This window comes from Ursus americanus, chromosome 28 (genome assembly GCF_024610735.1).
Source record: "Ursus americanus isolate L20-20 chromosome 28, mUrsAme1.1.p, whole genome shotgun sequence".
NCBI classification, from domain to species: Eukaryota; Metazoa; Chordata; class Mammalia; order Carnivora; family Ursidae; genus Ursus; species Ursus americanus.
In genome coordinates this window covers 29,104,858-29,131,554 of record NC_142154.1, presented here as the reverse complement: position 1 = coordinate 29,131,554, position 26,697 = coordinate 29,104,858, and the positions used below count along the sequence as shown (strand labels likewise).

General features: G+C 40.8%; 1 protein-coding gene across 1 annotated transcript in view; it reads right to left on the bottom strand.

Moving 5' to 3' along the window:
- EDC3 (enhancer of mRNA decapping 3) overlaps window positions 1-26,416 on the bottom strand; it is a 56,523-nt gene extending 30,107 nt beyond the window's left edge. The window contains exons 1-3 of the mRNA XM_045795202.2: window positions 26,264-26,416; window positions 11,619-11,800; window positions 7,827-8,146 (exon numbers count right to left, since the gene is read on the bottom strand). Coding sequence (XP_045651158.1) covers window positions 7,827-8,146; window positions 11,619-11,782 — 484 coding nt within the window. The 5' untranslated portion in view covers window positions 11,783-11,800; window positions 26,264-26,416. The remainder of the gene's footprint in view (window positions 1-7,826; window positions 8,147-11,618; window positions 11,801-26,263) is intronic.
- Between the last annotated feature and the right edge of the window lie 281 nt (window positions 26,417-26,697).

Below are 26,697 nucleotides of genomic sequence, written 5' to 3'. Positions count from 1 at the left end.
AAAGCAGATACTTAACCAACTGAGCCAGGCATCCCAGCAGTTTCTGATAAAGGTTTCCTCACTCCTAAAGAACTTCTGATTCTCAATCAGAGGCAATATTACCCCCATGGGACATCTGACAATCTGACAATGTCCGGAGACATTTTTGGTTATTACAGCTGGTGGTGGTTGGGGAATGCTCCCGGCATCTAGAAGGTAGAGTCCAGGGATGCTGCTAACCTTCTACAATGCACAGGACAGTCCCCACAACAACAACAAATTAACTGGCCCCAAATATCAAGAGTACTGAGGCTAAGAAACCCTGCTAAAGATGATACACTGTAAGAGACAGTGTCTTCTTTCCTGCTGAAGAATCTGGATGAGACACATAGAACTGCTGAACCCAGCTAGTTTCAGTCTGAGGACAAAGCCAACACACAAAGGAGAGCTTCCGAGAAACAAGACTGAAGGCCTAATTGTACTATCCCTGGAAATGTCCCAACTCTGGACTTCACCTGTGACATAATTTCTCTCTGTTATTTGAGCCATGAGGTAGGGTTTCTATTACTCAGAGCACCCTGATATAATCCACTGGTACATGAACATTTACCACGAGCTTTTTCACAAAGATAACTTCATTGTTATAATACTTTAAAGTACTGTAAGGCGGGGTGACCGGGTGGCTCAGTCGGTTGAGTGTCTGCCTTCAGCTCAGGTTATGATCCCGGGGTTCTGGGATCGAGCCCCGCATGAGGCTCCCTGCTTGGCAGGGAGTCTGCTTCTCCCTCTCCCTCTGCCATTCCCCCTGCTTGTGCTCAATCTCTCTATGTCAAAGAAATAAAAATGTTTTAAAAACTTAAATAAAATATCGTAAGGTATTAGAAAAGCAAGAAAATAGTTAAGATGGTTATTACTGTCTACAGTCATTTACTAGCCGAGAGCAAAGGAAGACACTAAGGACTCACTCTTCCTTGTCATCTTGCAGAACCTATGTACCTGGCACCATCTTAAGCTTTGATATGCACATTGTATCAGTCTGTCTTCAAAACAACCCGATTACAATTACCATTCTACAAATGAAGAAACTAAGGATGCTCCAAACTGATATGGCTGATAAATGTCTGAATTAGGATTTGAACTCTGAGCTGTCAGACTCCAAATTCCACGCTATCTGTGGAAACAAGAGTAGGGAAACCATATAACTCTGATAGACCTAGGCGAAGTCGAAAGAACGAGCAAAGAATCACATCTAGAAAATGAGCATATAGGGCAAAGGCAAAAAACCTCCTCAGTACAGTACAACGCTAATAAGGAATTCAAAAGGAACAGGAAACAAGCATTCCTTTTTTAAAAACTTTTTGTTAACATGTTCACAGTAATGCATAAAATATATAGAAAATTGCAGATACTCACTTCACATTTTGACATGTTTCCTTTTAGTCAAAAATATGCATCCATTGCACAAAATGTTACACCTTGCTTTCTTGCTTAGGAGCTTATTTCTGTTTCATGAAAGATTTCTCCAAATCTTTTTATATGATTTTTTATAGATTATACCCTGTTGATCTATACCATACCCACTGATGAGCTTTTAAGCTATTTCTCACTTTTATTGTTACAGACTCAGCCCGCACACACCACCTTGATCACTGCAGCTGAAAGACCACCCCCATCTGCCGGCCTGCAGCAGTGTGGGTACCGTTCAGCTGGCACTTGCCCTAGACCACCTACTTTGTTCTGCAGTTATCTGTGTTCTTACTCTAACTCCCCAAGGGCGCTGCAAGGCAACAGAGGCCAGAACCATGTCATTCAGACCTGTCACCCAATTCTATGCCCAGCCCACCACCAATACACAAATCTTTGAATTAATAAAAAAGCCATATCAAAACACACACACACACACACACACAAACCAAAAACACCCCCAACAAACAACAAAAGAGTCTTAAAGAGGTCACAAAAGAAAAGGCAACTTGAGATTAACCATGGGAAAGAAAGGGAGCTATCAAAACTGTGCGTGACTGAAAAGGACAGGAAGATGAAGTTGTCAACAATATTACAAGAGTGAGCATAAGGCACAGGCTTCAGAGGAAAGGAGTTCAGCTGTGCCCTGCAGGAACTGACAACGAACTATCCCGGATCTACCACAATGACAGATGAGGACAAGCAAGTCATCAATTTAAGAGAAGACAGGGTAAAAGCAGCAAAATGGGAAGCCATTTTGGCTCGGCCTGAAGACTCTACAAACAGCACTTGCAACCAAACCAGAGTTGTGCCTTTAGAAGGTATCGGGTACTTCTCCTCACGCTCTCTCTGAAGACAGGTCTGACATTCACTCGCTTGACAAATGCACACTTAGGGCCAGCTATGTTCCAAATACTGTCAGGAAAGTAGACAGTGAAAAAAATACCCAAGAGGAAATACTGACATCATGGGTCAGCAAGAAAAAGGTAAGACGACATAAAGTAAATGAAAGGCAGGCCAATATGCTCAGTTGTCTCTTATTCTTCCTTTTCCTCATACTTTAATACAAATATTGGGAGGTCCTGGGTGAATAAGCGGTCTCAGGACTCGGCTTACTCAGCCCAAAGGGCCCAGCTCTGTATTTAAAATGGCCTTTGGCCACTAAGGGAGAAAAGCACTTCCCTTGAAAAAGATAAACAGTGCTTCACAGATTTCTTTGCCTTTCAATTACAAGGGCCAAGAATGTGTTAAGACTAGAGGCTGGCCGCCTTCCTGTGCCATTTTGCTGCCAGCCTTTGACACAAAAGCCCTTTGGCCAGGATAACTTACAACAAATCCATTGTTGGGTAACCCTCACTGCCACTTATTTATTGGTTTTTGTCACACACATATTGTAAAGGGGAACTTTGTCCTGCAGTTAGCAAGCTAAAGGGCACCTGAAGGTCAGATTGCAAATGTTTTAATGTCAGACTCAACGGGCTTCATGAGGAAGTGACTGAGAACATCTGGGACCTTCTTTTCAACTCCCCCAATTCCAGGCCTTAGTAATCAGTCAACTTCTTGGGCTCCAGCAGCAGCACCAGGGTTTTCAAGCCTGTTGGATGAAGCACACCCAAGGAGGTTAAGTCACAGTAGGACCTCTAGGACCATAAAAACTTTCTAACCTCAGGTGGTGGGATCACTGTTACACTGAACAAACAATACACAGACCTGTATCCTTAGCTGGTCTCAAATGGTTTCCCTCTACTCCCCAGCACTCACGTTCCATTCATCTACTTGACAAATATTCTCAGTGGTCAGTTCAATGACCAATGTCACAGGAACTATCCTCTATAACCACCCCAAATATACACATAACCTAAAGAAGAGATTAAAATCTGCTTGTGCTAAATCTCTCATCAGTGTTGGATTAGGTAACCAGAACCAACAAATTCTCAACAACTCATCACTAACCTTGAAAGAACCCTAAAAGCCAGAGAGATTATATTCCTATAGCTTTATCAATCTACTAGTCTCAATATCAATGCACATATACCAGAGAAAATTCTATTTATATATCTCTAATGAGAAAAATACTTAATCTCCATTTCTTCATTCATTGATGAGAAAAACACTGATAATCTACATCACAACTACGGTGGGAAGAAACCAACCTATTTTCTTGGAATCCTTAAAATGCCACATAAAATGAAGAGTCTCTGGCAGACCCTTCTACTCATCTTACAGGGTTCACTGAACAAATGAATAAAGGCGACTCTACCGTCTATCACAGACCCAATTCTGAGCCACATCTCGTAACAAATTCCCAAGCCACAGACATTTTCCACGCTAATCTGGATTCAAAAGAAGTTCTCTGAATGAGAACATTTTACTGCCATGATCTCTTGACCTTATTTATGTGCACTTAAATAACCTCGGGAACAGACTAACCAGCAAAAGCCAAAGCAGCATCAACCAGGGGATGCTTCTGAGAGTGATCCCACTTTTTTACCAGAGTGACTTATTAAGGATCAAATAAATTACCTGTTTTGAACTTAACTGCACTCTTTCAAGGGAGTTGGTATAATTGTTGTTAAGGGGAAAAAAAAAACTAGAAAAAGATAGTCTTACCATAACATCCAGCAATCACGCTCCTAGGTATTTACCCAACTGATCTGACAACTTATGTCCACACAAAACCCACACACAAATGTTTATATCAGTTTTATTCATAATCACCAAAGTTGGAAGCAACTAAGATGCCCGTCAATAGGTAAATAGACAAACTCTGACACATCCATACAGTGGAATATTATTCACTAATAAAAGGAAATGAGTTATCAAGCCACAAAAAGACATGAATAAATTTTTTTTAAAGATTTTATTTATTTTGACAGACAGCCAGCCAGCGAGAGAGGGAACACAGCAGGGGAGTGGGAGAGGAAGAAGCAGGCTCCCAGCGGAGGAACCCGATGTGGGACTCGATCCCGGAACGCCGGGATCACGCCCTGAGCCGAAGGCAGATGCTTAACAACTGAGCCACCCAGGCGCCCAAGACATGAATAAATCTTAAACGCACATTGTTAAGTGAAAGAAGCCAGTCTCGAAAGACTACATACTGCATGATTTTAATTATGTGTTATTCTGGAAAAGGCAAAACTAGAAAAGGTGGTGAAAAGATCAGTAGTTGCTGAGGTGGGAGAGAGGTCATGGAGGAAAAAGGCGAAGGACTGAACTGGTGAAACAGGGATTCTGTACGATACTGTAATGATGGATACAAGGCACTGTATTTGTTAAAACCCACAGAACTTAAGAGCACAAATAAGCCCAGGGGGCACCTGGGTGACTCAGTTGGTTAAGCGTCTGCCTTCGGCTCAGGTCATGATCCTGGAGTCCCAGGGTGGAGTTCTGGGACTGATCCCACATCAGGCTCCCTGCTCAGCAGGGAGTCTGCTTCTCCCTCTCCCTCTGCTCTTTCCCCAGCTCGTGCTCTCTCTCTCAAATAAATAAATAAAATCTTTAAAAAAAAATAAGCTTAATGTATGGAAATTTTAAAAATATCTTTGAGGAGGTGGGAGGATCCCAGGATGGACAGAAGGCGACAAAACAATTTGTTACAAATGTATAAAACAAGTCAACGAAGGGAGTGTAGGTCCAGGTTGGTAATTCTAATAGTGCTCTACCTGTGTAGTAGAATGGAATAATTTAAGCCAATGGATGGCAGATGGTAGGAGAGGTGTCTCTCACTGTTAGAGTGAGAAGTAACACAAAAAAAGGAGGCACCTAGAATGATGCAATGTGGTAATGGATTCGAGTTGGGGACATCAGTATGAACTCACATTTAGCTTAATATAGTACAGAAAGTTACACAGTAAAATAATAATAGATACATGTATATACACTGGACAAGTATACAGATATCTATGTCCCTGCTCTGTCAGCCGAAAAGGCAACACCAGTAGCAATGAGCACACCTAGCACCCAGATAGTGACTTGTAATACCTTTCTGCAATAAAAGAAACAGGGCTCCCTAGAGACACGGTTGATTCTAGGGCTAGGGTAGGAAATAGAGAAGATACACCTGGAACATCTTGTGGTGCCAGAAAGTACAGAAGTACTAGGGAAAAACCCACCCATGAGAATGGGGAAGGAAATGTCAAAGGAAGACAGGAGCTAACTGAAACAGCTACCAGTGGCCAAAATGGAAACAATTTGAGCACTAAAATAAAGCAGTGATGAATTATAACCCAAAGTATAAGATAAATACCTATGAGTCCATACTGATAAAAAATAAATAACTGAATATACAAGGGAGAAGAGACAAATCTCTGGCGTAGAAGAATTCCAAACGATTTATGCAGATACCCTGCCTATCTTTCTACTCCTCAGGTGTGGGCTGCACACAGAGACCTCCTTCCAATATGGAAGGGGGTGGGAAGACCTCTACAGAAGAGAAATGTGACACACACACACTCCCTCAGCCCGGATGTCAAGGTCAACATCAAGTCATAAACCATGCTGATATTACATACCCTTAATACAATGTGATGAAAATAACTTACCGCTGTGGTCTTCCTCCCCCAAACACATAACCCCAATCTAATCATGAGAAAAACATCGAACACCAATTGAGGGATAGTCTACAAAATACCTGACCAGTACTCATCAAAATAGTCTAGGCCACCAAAATCACAAATCAGTCTGAGGAACCGTCGGAGGCAAAAGGAGATGTGACTACTAAATTTAAGGTGGTGCGCTGGACAGAAGCCTCTAACAAGAACAGCAGAGAAACACTTAGGTAATCAGAATGAAACACAGACTTTAATTAATAATAATGCATCAACAATGGTTCATTAATTGTAACAAATCTACCTTAGTAATAATGTAAGACGTTAATAACAGGAGGAAAAAATATGTAGGAAAAAATTGCTAATGAAGGTTGTCTTCAAGCACAAGAGACACTATAAACTGCTTAAATATTTGAACCTTAAACAAACAAGTCCAGGTTTTCAAAAAGGGCTTTTTAAAGTGAGAGTAGGGGCACCTGGGTGGCTCAGTCGGTTGAGCACCCGACTCTTGGTTTCTGTTCAGGTCAGGTCATGATCTCAGGGTGTGCACACTGGGCATGAAGCCTGCTTAAGATTTTCTCTCTCCCTCTCCCTCTGCTCCCCCCTCCTGCATACACGCGCATGCGCGAATTCTCTAAAATAAATAAATAAATGTTAACAAATTTAAAAAGGGAGAGTAAAGCAGAGAGGGTGATGGTCGAAATGGAAAGAATTAATTTTCTACCGAAGCATTCTACATTTTTTTCAAAGGATACAGAAGTAACAATTCAATTTCAGTCTCCGGTTTTCAACTGTTGTCAATTCGGACAGTTACTTTTTTTTTTTTTAAGATTTTATTCATTTATTTGAGAGAGAGAGAGAGAGAGAGAGGGAGTGCGCGCACACAAGCCGGTGGGGGGGGGGCGAGGAGGGGAGAAGGAGAAGCAGACTCCCCACTGAGTGGGAAGCCTAAAGCAGAGCTCGATCTCAGGACCTTGGGATCATGACCTGAGCCAAAAGCAGATGCTTAACTGACTGAGCCACTTAGGCGCCCCAATTCAGACAGCACTTAAGTAATGAAGGAAAATGTCTAGAAATACATTTTTTTTTAATTTCCAAAATTTCAACAGCTTACTCACAAAACCAAGGCATTTTCAAAACTTAAAAATGTTGGCCCCTAACACAGATTCCAGCGAATCTGTTATAATTCACTTTTATAACACTATTCTAGTGAATATGTTAAAGAGCATACCAGATTCTAGTGAATTACCTACGGTTCCATAGTGAGTAAATGGTATTCAACAATTTGTTAGTGCCAAACAAAACTGGGCAACCAATACACCTGTGCATTTTCTCCTTGATGTGTCAGTAAGGACAGGGAATACAGCAAATTTAAAATTGTAGTCTGTCAGAAACTGATCACAGGGACGTGTAAGCCAGTCCCTTCCTCTCTTCTTGAGGATGGAAGCCAAATCACAAGTTGTTCAAGAATCCCCCGGAACAGCCAAGTGCAGGCTCAACTCAAACATCACCACCTCCGTCAGTGACCAAATTAAAGACAATAACGGCTTTCGTCTATGTGAACTCCAGGCAGGTCACTGACTTTTCTTAAAGGAAGTTAAGTGGAGGGAGAGGGCAGGGAGCTGGTGTGAGTCTCTAACAGCTTATTTTCTTCCCCTTAATATCCTGAAAGACCAGCCTCGCTTAATAAGACAATCATGCTGCATTTTTGTGAAGCTCTGCCAGCATCCTTTTTTATGAGGGTAATAAAGAAGCTGTTTAAAGAACAGCAGTGGATAAGGGCTCATAGCCATGAAACACAAGGTTAAGAAGAAACATCAACTTAATCCAACTTACAAGAGTTGTGCCGACGGCGGAAACTTTTGGACTGACTCAGGGACTCCGTGTGCCTGTCCACATAGCTCTTTGAGCACTGCTGCTGCTGTGGGGAAACGGCAACATCCTGACTCTTCACATCTGTCCTCTTAGGGATATTCTGAGGGGCACTGCTGGAAGAGGCTGGCTTCTTCACCAGCTTGCCCATGCCATTCTGATTGATACCCACTTGGTACCCAACACCAGATGGGCCTAATTCTGTCTGATGAAGGTCTCCAAAATGCTGGTTTTCTCCAGGACCTGGTATCTCCAGAATTTTTAATTCTGTAATGTCACCTGCCCTGAAATACACAAAAGAGTCCAAGTCTCAAAACTGTAATAGTGTCACAACCAATGTGCATAGCAGCATACTTGACAACAGCCAAAAGATGCAAACCCAAGTATCCCCTTCATGAATGGATAAATGTCCCCCTAAGATGAATGGATAAACAAAATATGGTACAGACATACAGTGAAATATTTACTCAACCTTTAAAAGGAGGGAAATTCTGACACGTGCTACAACATGGATGAACCCTGAAGACACTACTGCTAAGTAAAATAAGCCATCACAAAGGGACAATTATTAAATGATCCCACTTATATGAGATATCTAGAATAGTCAAATTCATAGCAAAAGAAAGTAAAAAAATGGTTATTAGGGCTAGAGGAAGGGGGATTATAGTGTTTACGGGGTATGAAGTGTCAGTGTGGGAGCATGGAAAAGTTCTGGAGATGGAGAGTGGTGATGGTTGCACATTATGTGAACGTACTTAATGCCACTGAATTGTACACTGAAAAATGGTTAAAATGGTGAATTTTATGTTAAGGATATCTTACCGCATTAAAAAATAATACAGGCGGTGTAAAACACACACACGCACACCCTAACCGTAATAAAAATGATGCAACTGGGATCAACAGCAACCAGCTACATTTTTGCAGAGCTGTGTTTTTTTCTCTAACTCAAGTATAGTTGACATACAATATGATATTAGTTCCAGGTGTACAACGTGGTGATCTGATATTTATATATACTGTGAAATGATCACCACAATAAGTCAAGTGACCATCTGTCACCATATAAAGTTATTTTATATTAATAACTGTATTCCTTATGCTGTACTTTACAACCCTATAACTTACTTGTAACTGGAAATCTGTACCTCTTAATGGCAGGGCTCCATTTCATTCAAGTATCAGACACAAAAGGGAGGAAAGGTGATAGAGTACTTAAAGACAAGGCTCAGGCACCAACAGTCAATGGACAGCACTGGCCTTTAAAGAGACCAATTGTTAATCACGAAACTATCACCAGCATCTTAGATCTCCAGAATGCCCAATGGCTTTCTTTTCTTCATTCATTCACTCACTTTGTCACTGGGTAAGCATATATACAGTACTTACTATATGGTAAGCCCTGTGCTAGGGATGGAGTAGAGATGAAAAGCAACACATGCCCAAAAGGAACAGTCTGGTCAGTGGAAAAGTTGACAATGAAAAGTGTTAAATACTATAACAGAGGTGTGTATAGGGGACCAGAGAACCCAAAAGCAAAATACGTAAGTTACTTTGGCAGAGATGGATGTTACATTTAAGCAAAACCTGTGTGGGGAAGGAAAATAAGAGTTGGCCCAGCAGAGTATAGTAGGGAGAGGGGCATCACAGAGCAAGGCTCAGAGATTGAGAAAATGTGGCCCACTTGAGGAAGTGCCAATGTCATGGTGTTACCAACAGGAAAGATGCTTGTGGAGGGCCACCAAGAGGTAAAGCTGTGGAGATAATCAGGGGCTAGATCATAATCACATTAGATTTTTCTAGTGGCTTAGAGAAGGTGGGGAAAAACTAGAGGGAAGAACACCCATTAGGAGATCAGGCAAGAAATTAGAGGGGATGAACAGGACAAGTGACAATGCAAAGGGAGAGGAGAGGATGAACCCAAGAGACATTTGGAATCCATAGGGTTTGGTGACCAACTGAACATGAGGAACAAAGAAAAAGAAGGATTTACACTGATTCTAAGTTTCTAACTTGGAAAGATGTCATTAGCCACCAATTAAGGGCAGACCTTTAGAAGAATAAACCTGCAGGGGACATAATGAGTCCAGCTTTGAAAATCTTAAATGTAAAATACTTTCTGGGATATCTACCTGGAAATGGCCAATACACAAAATAAGTGTCTGGGGCTCAGATAATGGGTCTTAATTAAAGATTTGGAGTCTCATTAATGTGTAAGAAGTACACACATGAAATAGTCTAGGGAGATTGCAGACTAAGAAAAGAATCAAAAATAAAAGTTGAATAAACCAATCTTAAAAAGTGAGTAGAAGAAAAGGAATGTGGTGCCGGGGGGATATAAAGGAATGGAGGAATACATGGAAAGAAAACCCAAAGGGATGACAGAGAAATTAAAGAGGGCACTTCAACACTTAGGGAGCATCTGAATAAGGTTAGCATTAAGACAATGCCACTGAATTTAGCTATTAGGTCATTCGTAACTTGGGCAAGAGCTAGTTCAGCAAGATTGATAAAGTTAGAAAAAAGATAATGGTGGGGGTAAGGAAGGACTAGAGAATGAGGCCACAAAGGGAATGAAAACAGACCAGTTTGCTCTGAAAAGAACTGTGGGTATAAAGAGAAGGGAAATGACCAGGCAGCATGTAATGGCAAACGCAAGGTGTGGCAGGTGTGTGGGTGTGCACGTGTGTGTAGGTGGGTGTGGGTGTGCAGGAGGGTGTGAACTGTGGGGAAGGCTGGGCACATTAGAATACAAAGAGGAAAACAAGGTATGAAGGTTGAAAATGAAGGCACAAAACAGACAGAGAATGATGTCGAAGGAGACAGAAAAGAGTAGTATATAAAGCATATGGGATAAGGGTAGTCCTGAACACAAAGGGGGTATGTCTTCTATTGAGACTTCATTCAGAAGGGGTAAGACATTAAGAATGGATACTCCTACAGAAAAGATTAAGTGAAGGTATTGTTCAGGAAGTCAAGGAAGCTCTTGTCTGACAGTTTTGTTGTTGTTGCCATTTTAATCTAGAAGTGGGAGATTCTGTGACAAACTGGTGAAAACAGGGATAGGAAGACAACTGAACTTGCGATCCGCAGACAATCACTAAGAAACATACGTTCCTGTAACTAAGGACATCAGTTACTGGCGACAGTGCACTTCTGGAGACAAATTATAATACAAATCTACAAAGAGAGATACAATTTATGTGTGTGTGGGGGGGGGGATCAGAAAAGGCCTTAGTATAAGAAAACACAAATAATAAAAGCCTAAGAAAATAGAAAGATTATTCTGAATTTGACCCATTTAAATATGAATATTGAGTGCTTGCCAGAGATAAAAAGGGTTTCACAAACCCTAATTCATTAGCTGAAAGTTAATTACGACACAAAGTCTATACTGAAACAGCAGCTAGGCTATAAGCATTAGGACTGCAAAATCTGGGGCACCTGGGCGGCTCAGTTAGTTAAGTGTCTGCCTTCGGCTCTGGTCGTGATCCCAGGGTCCTCAGATTGAGCCCCGCATCAGGACCCCTGCTCAGTGGGAAGCCTGCTTTTCCCTCTCCCATTCCCCCTGCTTGTGTTCCCTCTCTCTCTGTCAAATTAATAAAATCTTTAAAAAAAAAAAAAACTGCAAAATCTCACCCTTGACAAGACACTACTCAAAAGCAGTCCTATGCAAGAGAATATTGGCAAATGGACCTAGATTCAAGCTCCACAGACCACCAGACTGGATTTGAAGAAATCAGTAAGGACACTCACCTGAAGGTGACTTCTGGCACGAGGCACTTCACTCCATTGTGGAAAGGCCGGGTGAGAGAAATGGTCTGGCTGATCTGATCCACTGCTGACACTCTTCCCTGATAGACCCCCAAGCTATCTCCACAGTTGATGGACACAATACTGCCCAGCCAATCCGTAGCCATGTTTCTGATATAAGACCACTGTAGAGAGAAGGAGCCATGCAAATCTTGAGAAACAGACAAACTTTTCATTAAATTCAGCAAATATTATGTCAGGCTCTGAACCAGGTGTTGCTTAATAATACATATTCTGAGCGTGCTGGGTGACTCAGTCCATTAAGCATCTGACTCTTGATTTCGGCTCAGGTCATGATTTCGGCTCAGGTCATGATCTCGGGGTTGTGGGAGAACCCACGGTCATGAGATAGGGCCCTGCACTCAGTGAGGAGTCTGCTTGGGATTCTTTCTCTCCTTCTCCCTCTAACCCTCCCTGCCTGCCCCCCCTCCATGTGCATGCACACTAATACATAAATCTTTTTATTTTTTTTAAAGATTTGAAAGAGAGAGAGAGAGAGCAAGACTGCGGGGTGGGGCAAAGGGAAAGGGAGAAGCAGACTCCCCACTGAGCAGGGAGCACGAAGCCACGCTCTATCCCAATCCTGGGATCATCATGACCTGAGCCAAAGGCAGACGCTTAACTGACTGAGCAACCCAGGTGCCCCAACACATAAATCTTAAAAAAAAAAAAAAAAAAAAAAAACCTTGCATATTCTGTCACATCCTTAATTGAAGTAATAAAGTATAAAAAATAAAACTTTTGATGGGAATGCAAACTGGTACAGCCACTATGGAAAACAGCATGGAGGTTCCTCAAAAAATTAAAAAATAGCACTACCCTATGATCCAGTAATTGCACTACTGGGTATTTATTCAAAGAACAGATATGGTGTATACACATACATACACACACACACACACACACACACACACACAATGGAATATTACTCAGCCATAAAAAAAGAATGAAATCGTGCTATTTGCAAAAACATGGATGGAGCTAGAATGTATAATGCTAACCAAAATAAACCAGTCATGGGGCGCCTGGTTGGCTCAGTTGGTTAAGTGTCTGCCTTCAGCTCAGGTGACGATCCCGAAGTCCTGGGATCAAGGCCCACGTCCGGCTCCCTGTTCAGCGGGGAGTCTGCTTGTCCCTCTCCCTTGGCCCCCCCACCCCATTTCTCTAATAAATAAGTAAAATCTTAAAAAAAAAAAAAGATAAGCCAGTTGGAGAAAGACAAATACCTTATGATTTCAATCATATACGCAATTTAAAAAAACAAACAAGGAAAGGGGGGGAAGAGATCAAATAAAAAACAGGCTCTTAACTATAGAGAACAGATGGTTACCAAAAAAGAGGTGGGTGGAAGATGGGTGACACAGGTGAAGGGGATTAAGAGTACACTCATCTTCATGGGCACTATGTATAGTGCTGAATCACTATACTGTACACCTCAAAGTAAGATAACACTGTATGTTAACTACACTGGAATTAAAAAAAATTTTTTTTACCTTTTTTCAGAAGGAGCATGCATATTAATGAATACCATAATTTTATAATTGCTTTAAAGAACAAGTAGTAAAGATAACATTTACCCAGACATCAAATCATACAAACTATTTATAGCTAAATCAATTTTGACAAGAAAATGGGAGGAAATCAGTCTACCCAATTTCAATACTTATTATATGTATAGTAATCAAGACTATGTGGGAGGACAGATATATAAATCAAGGGAATAGGATAGAAAACCCAGAAATAGACCCACACAAAATAGGCCCCGAACTGATTTTGACAAAGTGCAAAAGTAATTCCACAAAGGTAACACAGCTTTTACAAATGGTGCTGGAGCAAACGGGTATCCATCAGTAAAAAACAAACCTTGACCTAAGTCTCATAATTTACACATTTACTAAAAATGCTTATAGACTTAAATGTAGTATGTCAAACCATAAAACTTTAAGGGAAAACATAATAGAAACCTTCAAGATCTAGGGTGAGGCAAAAGGTTCTTAGACACCAAAAGCATAATCTATAAAAACACAAACTGATACACTGGAGTTCTCGCAAACTAAAAACTTTTGTTCTGCAAAAGACCCTGTTAGGAGGGAAAAAAAAAACACAAGCCACAGGCTGGGAAAAAAATATCTGCAAACCACATATCTGGAAAAGACAAAGGACTAATATCTAGAATATATAAAGAACTCTCAAAACCCAGTAGTAAAAAAACCAAACAATCCAATAAAAAAAAAGGTAAAAAAACACAAAGACATTTCAACCTAGAAGATATACAGACAGCAAGCAAGCACATGCAAAGATGTTCAATGTCATTAACCATTAGGGAAATGCACATTAAAACTACCGTGAGGTATCACTACACACCCACCAGAGTGGCTTAAAAAAAAATAGTGACAATACCAAGTCCTGGAAAGGAAGTGGAAAAAACGGATTTTTCATACATTGCTCATGTAGCCATTTTGGTAAACAATTTGGCAATCTATAAAAAAATATATAAACTTGCAACTACTACATGATCAGCAACTGCACCACTGGTCATTTATTCCAGAGAAAGGAAGACTTAAGTTACACAAACAGCCCCAAACTAGAAACCGAGATGACCTTCGATGGCTGAATGGTTAAACGAACTGTGGTACACCCATACCATGGAGAAAAAGTTAAAAAGCCAACCCCCAAAGTTACATTCTGTATGATTCAATCTGTGTTAACATTCTTGAAATGACAAACTACAGACATGGAGATGAGTGGTTCCCAGGGTTCAGGGAGGGGTGGAGACAGGAGGGAAATGAGGATGGCTATAAAAGGGGCAACATGAGGGATCCTTGTACAAATGGGAATATTCTGTACCTTGACCACATTAATGTCAATATCTTGGTAGCGACACTGTATTACAGGTTTTGAAAATGTTATCAATGAGGAAAACTGGGAGGGGTATATGGAATCTTCCTGTATTATTCCTTACAAGTGCATACGAATCTACAATTATCTCAAGTAAAAACTTTAATTAAAAAAAAAAAAACAATGTTCAGCAGGGAGTCTGCTTCTCCCTCTGCCCCTCACCACACACTCTGCTCTCTCACTCTCAAATAAATAAATAAAATCTTAAAAAAAAAAAAAAAAGCAACACAAATGCTGGAAAGGAAGAACTAAAAATGTCTTAATTTTAAGCCATATGACTGACTGTATATGTAGAAAACCCTAAGAAATGTACCAAATAAAAAAAATCCTACTACAATAAACTAATTTAGCAAGTCATAGGATACAAGCTAAAATAAACTATAATCTTTACAAAAGCAACAAAAACACTGAAGATGAAATTTTTTTAAAGATTTTATTTATTTGAGAAAGAGATAGCAAGTGACAGCGCAAGCAGGGGAAGGGGCAGAGGGAGAAGCAGACTGCCGCTGAGCAAGGAATCCAACGCAGGACTGGAACCCAGGACCCCAGGACCACAACCTGAGCCAAAGGCAGATGCCCAACCGAGCCACACAGGTGCCCTGAAACTGAAATTTTAAAATACTACTTATAATTGTATTAAAAAACATAAAGTACTTAAGAATAAATCTAATGAAAAATGTGCAGAACTTCTATAATGAAAACTACAAAAGGCCCCTGAGAAAAATTAAAAGACCGAAATAAATGAAGAGATGCACCACCTACATAAATCAAAGAGCTCAATGTTGTCGATTCTCCCCAAATTGATCTATGGGCCAAACGCAGACATCAATAAAAATCCCAGCTGGTCTTTAGAAGAAACTGAAAAACTGGTTTTAAAATGTATATGGAAATGCAAAATACTTAGAATAGCCAAAATAATCATGAGAATATAAAACAAGGCTAGATGTTTTATACCACTTTATTTCAAGATTTGTTATAAAGCTACAGAAATCAGTGTGGTGTTGGGGCACCTGGGTGGCTCAGTCATTTGGGCAGCCAACTCTTGGTTTTGGCTGAGGTCAGGATCTAGGCGTCATGAGGTTGAGCCCCAAGCCAGGCTCTGCACTCAGCACAGTCGGCTTGTCCCTCTCCCTGCCCTTCCCCTGCAAATAAAATCTTAAGAAAGAAATCAGTATGGTGTTGGTGCAAGGATAGGCAAATAGATCAATGGAATAGAACACAGTCCAGAAACAGACCCACACTGACTACTGATCAAGGCACCAAGATAAATCAATGAAGAAATCCAAGTATTTTTCAATAAATGGTGCTAGAACTGGACATATATGAGGAAAAACAACCTCCTATTCCTATCCCACATCAGACACAAAAAATCGATTTGAAACAAACTATCTAAACATAAAAGCTAAAACTTAAGCTACTAGGAAAACAAAAATTGGAGTATCTTAGTGACCTTGGGGGAGACAGCTTTCTTAGAGAAAACACAAATAAGTACTAATTGTAAAAGAAAAAAATCTGATGAATAGATTTCATCAAAATTTAAAAGTTCTACTCAGTGCAATAGAACAAGAAATAAGAAGCACAAATATTGGGGGCACCTGGGTGACTCAATCAGTTAAGCATCTGACTCTTGATTTCAGCTTAGGTCATGATCTCAGGGTTGTGACACTGAGCCCCACACTGGGACCCCTGCTAAGAGTCTCTCTCTCCCTCTCCCCCCACCTCTGTCTCTCCCCCGCCCCACAAAAAAAGTAAATAAATAATAAATAATGAAATAATGGTAATATAATAAAATATTTAGGAAGGTATTCCACATAACCTAGCCACATCCCAAAATCACTTCAATGGAGGCTACCTCCCAGGCAGCCAAGCGAAGTACTTCAAGAAGCAAAAAGAAGTTTCTGCCCTCTTCTCTTACCATCCCAAAACAAGAGGGGGAAAAAGAAGGTCAAGCAAGTCAAGGAGAAAACACAATCAATATATCTGATAAAGGACTTATAACCAGAATACATAAGGAATATTTACAAATCAGCAATAAAAAGGAAACATTTTTTTAAAAATGAGCAACAGAAATTATCTGAATGACGAAGAAACATAGGAAGGGCTGCTCAACATCATTAATTACCAGGCCAATGCAAATTAAACAACTCATATGTCCACGATAGATGAATGGATAAATAAAATGTGGCAAACACATACAGTGGAATATCATTCAGTCTTAAAAAGAAGTTCTGATAATATGTTACAGCAGAGATGAATCTTGAAGACATTATGAGAAGTGAAATAAATAAGCCAGACATGAAAGCACAAATCGTGTATGAGTCCACTTGCATGAGGTTCCTAGAGTAGTCAAGAGTCTACTCATCACAAGAGACTACTCTATCCCAGAGACAGAAAGTAGAAGGTGGCTGCCACAGCTTGGGGAACAGGGAATGGTGTGAACAGGGAATGGTAAATTATTGTTTAATGGGTACAGAATTTCACTTTGGGAGCCTGAAAAAGTTCTGGAGCCGGATGGTGGTGATGGTGGCACAACAACGTGAGTGTACTCAACGTCACTGAACGGCACACTTAAAAACGGTAACTTTCAGATGTATTTTACAACAACAAAAAATCATTAAGTTGGGGAAAACACTGTAAGATACCATTTTACATCCACTACAAATGGTTTAAAATTAAAATGGCTGGTAGGGTAATACCAAATGTGTGTGATGTGGAGCAACTGGAACCCCCATACATTGCTGACAGTGTAAAATGATACAACTTTGGAAAAGAGTTTAGCAGTTTCTTATAATATTAAACACACACTTATGACCCAAATTTTCATCCCCAGAATTTGCCCAAGAAAAATGAAAACATATTCACAAAAGAACTTGTACACAAATGTACAAAGCAGCTTTATTCACAAAATCAGGAGAACTGGGAAAAGGAGAAGAGACTGAACAAATCATGGTATTATACAACAGAACACTACTCAACAAAAAGGAAAAAAAAAGACGCTACAACAAAACTCTATGAATAGCTAGTTCTATCTTGTCTTTCTGGTATCTGCTAAAACGTAACCAGCCCAAGGAGGCCTTCCCTGGCTACCCCAATCTAATGTCCCTACTCCCCATCACTCTTCAACACCTCACCTTCTGTTATGATCTCAAAATTCATCACTACATGAATTATCTTTTCGGTTTATGTTGTATCACCCCACTAAAATGTAAGCTTCATGAAGGCAAGGAACCTTGTCTTGTTCAGCCAACAGAGTGCCTACAATGAAAAAGGAACTCAAATATTTATCCAATCAATGAATGAACTACATGTAATAAATCTGACAGAAGTTAATCACTGAAAATCTAGAGTATCTATTTATACCTAAATGTCGTGGCTCTTCTTGGAAATGGTTCTAAAATCATAATACCCTTTAAGCATACTCTATGCAAAATCCTGTGTAAGATACAGAATCTAACACTGCCCTACACACAGAAGGAAGTCAGGAAATAGTACACAAGCATAAACACATAACATACAATATTAAATACAAAATGAAATATTGCTTAGGGTTCTCCATGAAAAATAAAAAAAGAAATAGAATAGCATTTCACGCTGTCTTCAAATATCAATTTCAGAAATATACCTACATAAGGGGCACCTGGGTGACTCAGTCGGTTAAGCTTCAGACCTTTGGTTTCAGCTCAGGTCATGATCTTGAGGTTCTGAGATCAAGCCCCAAATGGGGCTCTGCGCTCAGCGCAGATTCTCTCTCCCCCTGCCCCCTCTCTCTTGCTCTCTCTCAAATTATTTTTTTAAAAAAAGAAACATACCTACATAAAATATAGAGGTCTAACGAAGGAAAAATAAACACGCTTGTGGGGGGAAAAAAGAGTTTCACCCATCAAACACAAAAACCTAAAGAGAAAACTCAGGTTATTTTCCTGTGATCTAACTAAGCCGTATCAGAAAACTAGGCGGACAGAACACAAAAGAATGTATTAGCGGGCTCAATCGTAAGATTTTTTTTTTTACATTTTATAAAAAATTTCAAACATACACAAATGTAGACAGAACAGCATAATGAACCCTACATACTCATCATTTAGCTGCAATAATTATCAATATAAGAATTCAAGATCAGGTGAATTTCCAATGCAACACAATTTCCACAACACTGATGATGGTAAAAGGCACAAAATACACACACTTTAGGCTTATTTCCCATGTTTTAACAAGACTTTGTCTACTATCAGAAAAGTATGAATTTCCTTTCCTATCACTTATACTCCATCATAATCCTACTCTAATGCTTGTATTAGATAGATGCAGAATGACACCTGTAATAACAAGAATTTTTTTGAATATCAGTAATTAATCAGATGTGAAAAAGACTTTTATTTCTTCCTCATTCAACATGCATCTTTAAGACTAATGATAAGGGGCACCTGGGTAGCTCAATTGGTTAAGTGTGACTTTGGCTCAGGTCATGATCTTGGGGTCCTGGGATGGAGCCCTGCATCAGGTTCCACACTCAGCGGGGAGTCTGCCAGGCCCTCTCCCTCTGCCCCTCCCCACATTCATGCGTGCTTTCTCTCTCTCTTAAAAAAAAAAAAAAAAAAGGCACTGATGTTGAACCAAAATAAAAAGCTTCTGCACAGGAAAGGAAACCAACAAAAGGAAAAGGTAGCCTACTAATGGGAGAAAACATTTGCAAATGATATATCCAATAAGGGTTTAATATCCAAAATATGTAAAGAACTTACACAACAAATACAAATAATCTGATTAAAGATGGCCAAAGGACCTGAAAAGACATTTTTCCAAAGAAGACATACAGATGGCCAACCCCTGAAAAAAGATGCTCAACATCACTAATCATCAGGGAAATACAAATCAAAACTACAATGAGGTATCATATCACACCTGTCAAAATAACCAGTATGAAAAAGACAAGAAACAACAAAGGATATGGAGAAAAGAGAACCCTCATGCAGTTGGTGGGGATGTAAACTGGTGCAACCACCGTGGAAAACAGTATGGAAGTTCCTAAAAAATTAAAAGTAGAAATACCATACAGGGCACCTGGGTGGCTCAGTTGGTTAAGTGTCTGCCTTAGGCTCAGGTCATGATCCCAGGGTCCTGGAATCAGCCCCACGTCAGGATCCCTGCTCAGCAGGGAGCCTGCTTCTCCCTCTGCCCCTCCTTCTGTTTGTGCTTTCTCTCTCTCTCAAAATAAATAAAATCTTAAAAAAACAAAAAGATATATGCACCCCTATATCACTGCAGCATTATTTACCATAGCCAAGAAATGGAAATGAACCTAAGTGCACACTGACAGATGAATATATAAGATGTGGTATACAAACACTGCTCATCAGGAAGCCTGCTTCTCCCTCTCCCACTCCCCCTGCTTGTGTTCCCTGTCTCTGTCAAATAAAATAAATAAAATCTTAATAATAATAATAATAATAATAATACTGTAACAACAGTGTATGGTGACAGACGGTACCTATACTCACCATGGTGAGCATAGTGTGATGTACAGAATTGTCAAATCACTGAGTTGTACACTTGAAACAAATATAACATTGTATGTCAACTATAATTTAAAAACACTGTATGTCAACTATAATTTTAAAAGACACTGATGTTGTATGTTCAAGTTTATAGTGTTAATAACTGAGTAGACTTTTTAATAGTTTCAAAATGTGGACTGCCAGTTCTACAATAGAAACTTTTTAAAAAGTAACTACTCAACATGTAACAAATTGCCCTTTCTTTTTATTATCAGAAACTTCCTTCTGTGTAAAATACAACATTAATGCATTATTCAAAACTCATCAAAAAGGTTTATTCTATAAAGAAAACTCCTCTATTAACTGCAAACGGTGAATCTAAAACAAGTGAGTGCCACCATCTGGGTTCCTAATCAAATGAACACACTAAGGAAGGGCCTTCACCAATGATAGCACTAACACCTTCATGTCAAAAGAAGAGCAACAGCTAAAGCAGGAGATCTAGGAGCCACAAGGAGACCAATCTTTGATGCCTTTTACTTTCTACTTTTCCATCAAGGTATAATATATATAAGTCTACGTATTTTAAGTGTACAGCTGAATGAATTTTTGCATACCAATTCACCCACATAACCACCACCTAATTCAAGACATAGACTATTCGAAACACCCCGAAAGGTTCCAGTGTGTCCCCACAAAGGTAGCCATTATTCTGATATCTAACACAAAAGAGAAGTTTAGCCTGTTTTCGAACTTCATGTAAATGGAATCATAAACGTTTTTAAAAATGTTTGGCTTCTTTTGCTCAATATTATACCAGTGAGATTCATCCTTGTTGCTGCATGTATCAACAGTTCGTTCCTTCTCATGGCTACATACTGTCCTCTAACGATGCCTCAATGTATAAACCCATCCTACTGGTGACAGACAGCTGGGTTATTTCCAGTTTGGGGGGCTATCATGAATAAAGAATTAAACATTTCTGAATTTGTCTTTGTGGGGAACAAATGTACCCATTTATGCTGGCCATATTACACAGGAGGTCCTAGAGTATGTATGGACTATTCTGCCCAAATGCTAAACTATCAATATTTCCCCATTAAGGATGAGACTTCTCTGTATCATTTCTCTCTTAAGAAGCCTTTAAAAAAAAAAATGCTGTTTTTTTTTTTTTTGAGAGAGAGAGAGGGTTGGCGGCGGGACAAGCGGGGAGGAGGGTCAGAGAGAGCGAGAGAGAGAGAGAGAGAGAGAGAGAGAGAGAAGCAGACTCTCTGCTGAGCAGGGAGTCCGATGTGGGACTCGATCCCAGGACCCTGAGACCACGACCTGAGCCGAAGGCAGACACTTAACCGACTGAGCCACCCAGGCGACCCATAAGAAGCCTTTAGATAACAAAGTGGGGTAGCCCTAAATGATCTTCTACCCACAATGCAACTGAGGCAGTTGCCAAAATAATTCATAAACTACAAATGAATAACTTGCCAATTACAGACCAATCAACTTCCATTTCATCTGCCACATCAGACAACGCACACCGTTCAGATCCAAGGAAAAGCTCTGGTCCACTAAGGACGGCTATAATCAACAGCTGTACATGAGTAAGTGGTTAGTTACAGACTTCTGAAAAACTAGGTATTTTTCCACACAATTATCTGGAAAGCTGTTTAATCAAAATCTTGGGAATGGCAGAGACCTTAAAAAAACATCCAGTACAATCCTAGTACTAATTCCAGATCTTCCATAAAAAGCAGCATAGTGAAAAGGGCATGGACTTCTTAAGTCAGACATCACAGGCCCAGATTCACTTCTGGACTTCACCATTTACCAGCGCTGACCTGAGCAAATTACCCTAATCTGAGTCTCAACTGTCTCAACTATAAAATGGCTATTATACCAACTATACCACAACCTCACACGACCATTGTTGAGATTAAATGAGATAATCTACATAGTTTCTATCATTAGTAAATTTTATTTCAAATGTCTCCTTTTAGCAGAAATATTGACCAGATAAAGGACTTGAGTTATGGCCCTAGAAAATCATAATGTGAGGGCCACCTCCATTCTCACCCAAACAAAACTACAAAAATGGAACTACAAAAACAAATTCTCTACATCTTGGAAATGAAATCCCAATCTCCAACTGAAACACACATACCTTTAGGGGTACACAAAGATAAAAAAGCAAGGGAATCAGTTTCCACACTCTTTCATAAACCTGATCAGCCCACGTAATTGGATTATCAAAAGATTTTCAACCATAAAATTTATTACTTTAGGACATAAGTCCGAAAACTACAGCCCATGAGCCAAATAGGGCCCACTACCAATCAAGGTTTATTAGAACACAACCACACTTGGGAGTGCCTCAGTGGCTCAGTCGGTTGAGCCTTGGACTGCTGATTTTGGCTGGGGTTGTGAGATCAAGCCCCTGAGCTCAATGTGGAGTCCACTCAAGCTCTCCCTCTCCCACTCCTATACTCTCACATTCTCTAAAATAAATAAATCTTTTAAAAAAGGAAAAATATGAAATAGACAAATCCCCAGTATAATACAAATCACCAAAAGTGACTCAAGAACAGAAAATCTGGATAGACCTGTATCAAGTAAAGAAACTGAATTAGTGGGGTGCCTGGCTGGCTCAGTGGGTAGAGCATGTGACTCTCGATCCTGAGGTCCAGAGCTTGGGCCCCATATTGGGTATAGAGATTATAAATAAACAAATTTTTAAAAGGTGGGGGGCAGGGTGCCTGGCTGGCTCAGTCGGTTAAGCATCTGCCTTTGAGTCAGGTCATAAACCTGGGGTCCTGGAATCCAGCCCTGCATCTGGCTCCCTGCTCATCAGAGAGCCTGCTTCTCCCTCTTCCTCTCTGCCTGCTGCTCCCCCTGCTTGTGTGCTCCTCTCTGTCTGTCAAATAAATAAAGTCTTAAAAAAAAAAAAAAAAGAAAGAAACAAACTGAATTACTAATTAAAAATCTTCCCACAAAGAAAAGCCCAGGCCCAGAAGACTTCACTGGTAAATTCTATCAAACATAGAAAAATAAGAAATGCTACACAAACTCTTTCAGAAAATAAAAGAAAGTAACATCTCCCAACTCATTTTATGAAGGTACTATCACTCTGATACTAAAGCCAAAGACATCATAAGAAAACTTCAGTATCCCTCATGAACACAGACATGAAAATCCTTAACAAAATATTAGCAAATTAAATTCAGCAACATATTAAAAATATATACACCATGACTAAGTGGGGTTCATTCCAGGAACACAAGATTGGTTTAACATTCAAAATTCAAGTAATGTAATACACCACGTCTACATATCTTATACATATCTTTTTTTTTTTTTAAAGATTTTATTTATTCAACAGACATAGAGACAGCCAGCGAGAGAGGGAACACAAGCAGGGGGAGTGGGAGAGGAAGAAGCAGGCTCATAGCAGAGGAGCCTGATGTGGGGCTCGATCCCATAACGCGGGGATCACGCCCTGAGCCGAAGGCAGACGCTCAACCGCTGTGCCACCCAGGCGCCCCATATCTTATACATATCTTAAGACGGCTTTTTTAATATAGAAAAGGTTATTTGCACACTTTAAAAACATTAAGGGGCACCTGGCTGAGTCAGTCAGTAGAGCATGTGGCTCTTGATCTTGGGGTTGTGAGTTCAAGCACCACATTGCGTATGGAGCTACTTCAAAAATAAAATTAAATAAAAACATCAAATTGTGTATTTAGATAACTTTGTATTTATTTTGTATTTATTTTTTTATTTAAAGATATTTATTTAACAAAGATAGAAAGCGCTCAAGCACAAGCAGGGGGAGCAGCAGAAGGAGAGAGAGAAGCAGTCTCCCCACCAAGCAGGGAGCCTGATCTAAGGGCTCCATCCCAGGACCCTGGGATCATGACCTGAGTCGAAGGCAGACACTTAATCGAGTGAGCCACCCAGGCGCCCTTTGTATTTATTTTTTTTTAAGTCAATATTTACATGTCAAAAATGACATCCTAAACTATTTAAACTACTTAAATTTATGATGAAAAATTTCAAATGACAACTTAAGGTGGCATACATAGATTTTCTAATGTTCTGAACACTAAAAACATGTTTTAAGACCTGAGTAACAAGGGAAAAAGAATCATTCATGCCAAAACAACTCCACCGTATTTTCAGACAACCAATAAAAAATTATTTTTGAAAATATGACAAATTCCAACTCCTTTAAACTTCTACCCCCACATTAACTTACTCTTGTAGAGTATCCAGGCATAAACCTAACACTCCAGGACAGAGCCAACCAGCGCTGGGGTCAACCTTCCTTTCTTCTTCTAGATTCTACACTCTCCTAATGTAATCTACTACCGCAGGTCACCTCAATTCTAACCACATCACTGATCCAGATGACTGAGACTCCACTTGAAGCCCCTCTAAGTCACATCTCTACCTTCATTAGCTGGTATAATTGCCTTTTTGGACCCAACTGAAATTTCTCACATGTATATGACCCTTCCATTTCATTAAACTGCATTGGACAAATCTTGAGATTAACCTGATAATATTTTCTCTCTTCACTTCACAAAGGCAACAAATCTGGTAAGCACACCTTCCAGATAAGGCTTGCAATACATAAAGAACGTGATATAGCCTCAACTCACCAGAATCCCAGCTGTAAGTTGTATCCACAAATCAAACCCCTCCAGACACTGATGCTCAAAACCAGGATTCCATCCAATTTTACCACAATCTGGCAAATTGCCCTATCTCACCCACCACGTCATCATAAAAGACTTAACAAATGCCTTGCTAAAATTCTGACACACTATCCCTATATTCCTTTGAGATACCAATTTGAATGTCCTTTCCTGTTGTTCTGGGGGAATTTATAACTCTAGCACCCCTGCTCCTCTGGCTATTAAGGAGAGAAAAAGGACACATTTTCCACTTTGCGTTAATTACAGCATCTCAGGAACTACAGATATTTTAAACATTTTCTAGTCCATTGTTTTTCAAAATACGGGTCTTTAGCGGTCAGATATATTAGCAGTCAATTTAGTGAGTTGCAATCAACTTTTTTTTCTTTTAATGAAATATAAAATATCAAAGGGCATCATATACAGAAAGGGTAAACTTTGGGGGTGGGGGTGTACTCTGTGCATGCTGGGAGCACATTAAGTCATAATGTAAATGTTTCTAACTGCGGGTTCCAGGTCAAAAAAGTTTGAAACACACTCTGCTAGACCCGCAGCCCTACCCCCACAAGGAAGCTCCACCAAAAAAATTCTCAGTAATCAAAAAGTTATGTTATTTGTAATCATCTTCATTCCCTACAGAGAAACCAACAGGAATTTTGAACTCGGTACACCTAATCTGCCATTCATTTAAAAAAAGCCTAGAATCCATCTGAGGTTTCCAGTTGAAACACTAACCGGCTCAGAGACAGTCATTTATGTTCTGATGTTAGTAAGACCTGTATTTGACAGCAGACTGAAATCAGTTTAGTCTGTGGCTAGGGAAGAGAACAAAAACTATTCTGACTCCTCATCCGTAACCACAGGAGAGAACTGTTAGGAGTCCTCCTGGCTCTGGAATTGGGAGACTCACTGAAAACCAACTGGCCAAGCAGGCGAGGACTCTGCCTCGCACACGCCAAAACATCTGAACCACTCTACAAGCCAATTACTGATAAAACATCACACAAAGAGCACTTAAAGAAGCTCAGACTTAACACCGACAGCTGGAAAGAATCAAGAAGCTGCGCCCGGGCGGGTATCATTAATTTCTCAACCAACCTTCCCTCTCAGACCCCAGTTCACCTCTATCCGCAAGCTATCGGTCACGGATGTGGTACCCGCGCCGTTCCATGCCACCCTACTCGACTGTGCAAAAGGACACTGAGGCAAGAAGCAAAGAGTGGGGGTGCTGCAGCGGCCATCAACGAGGCGAAACCGAAAGTCTAGGCCGCTCATGCCTCCCACCTCACACGATTCCCAAGGCTATTTAGAACCCTGATGCCCTCAGCCTCCCACCTCAATCCATAGCCCCTGAGGCAAACCCTGGGACCTGGCCCCCAGCTCGCGCCGGCCTCGATGAAAGTCTACAAGGCCTGGAACCCCGACGCCTAAAAGCAAACCCGCCTGGCAAGCCCGGAAGCCCCCTCCGGCGAGCGCCCACAGCCCAGCCGCCCCTCGCTCCCACCTCTACGCCGTCTGGCCGCCGCCTCCTCCGCACACGTCGCCAAGCGGACCCGGCAACAGAAGACCCAGAGGCTGAGGGGCTTCTCCACACCCACCCCCACAGCCGCGGCCGGAAACGCCCCGCGTCTCCACGCCACCGCCGTGAGGTCACTTCCGGCGCGACGCCTCGGAAACCGGAGGGCAGGCTGTTAGGGGGCGGGGCGCCCGGGAAATTTGAGAGGTTAGGAGAGCGGGGAGAGAGCGGGGGCTGCCGCCTTCCTCCTCCGCGCCTAGGCGTCCGTTTTGTGAGCCCCGCCTACTTTTGTCGAGTAGAGGCCTGGTTGGAGTTGGCGTCCTGCCCCACTCTCCCACCCAGAGACTTGGGGGGGACCCCCCCTATCTCGCGCAGTCCTGATGAAAAGTTCCCGCTTTCCAACCAGACCCCTTGGGCTTATC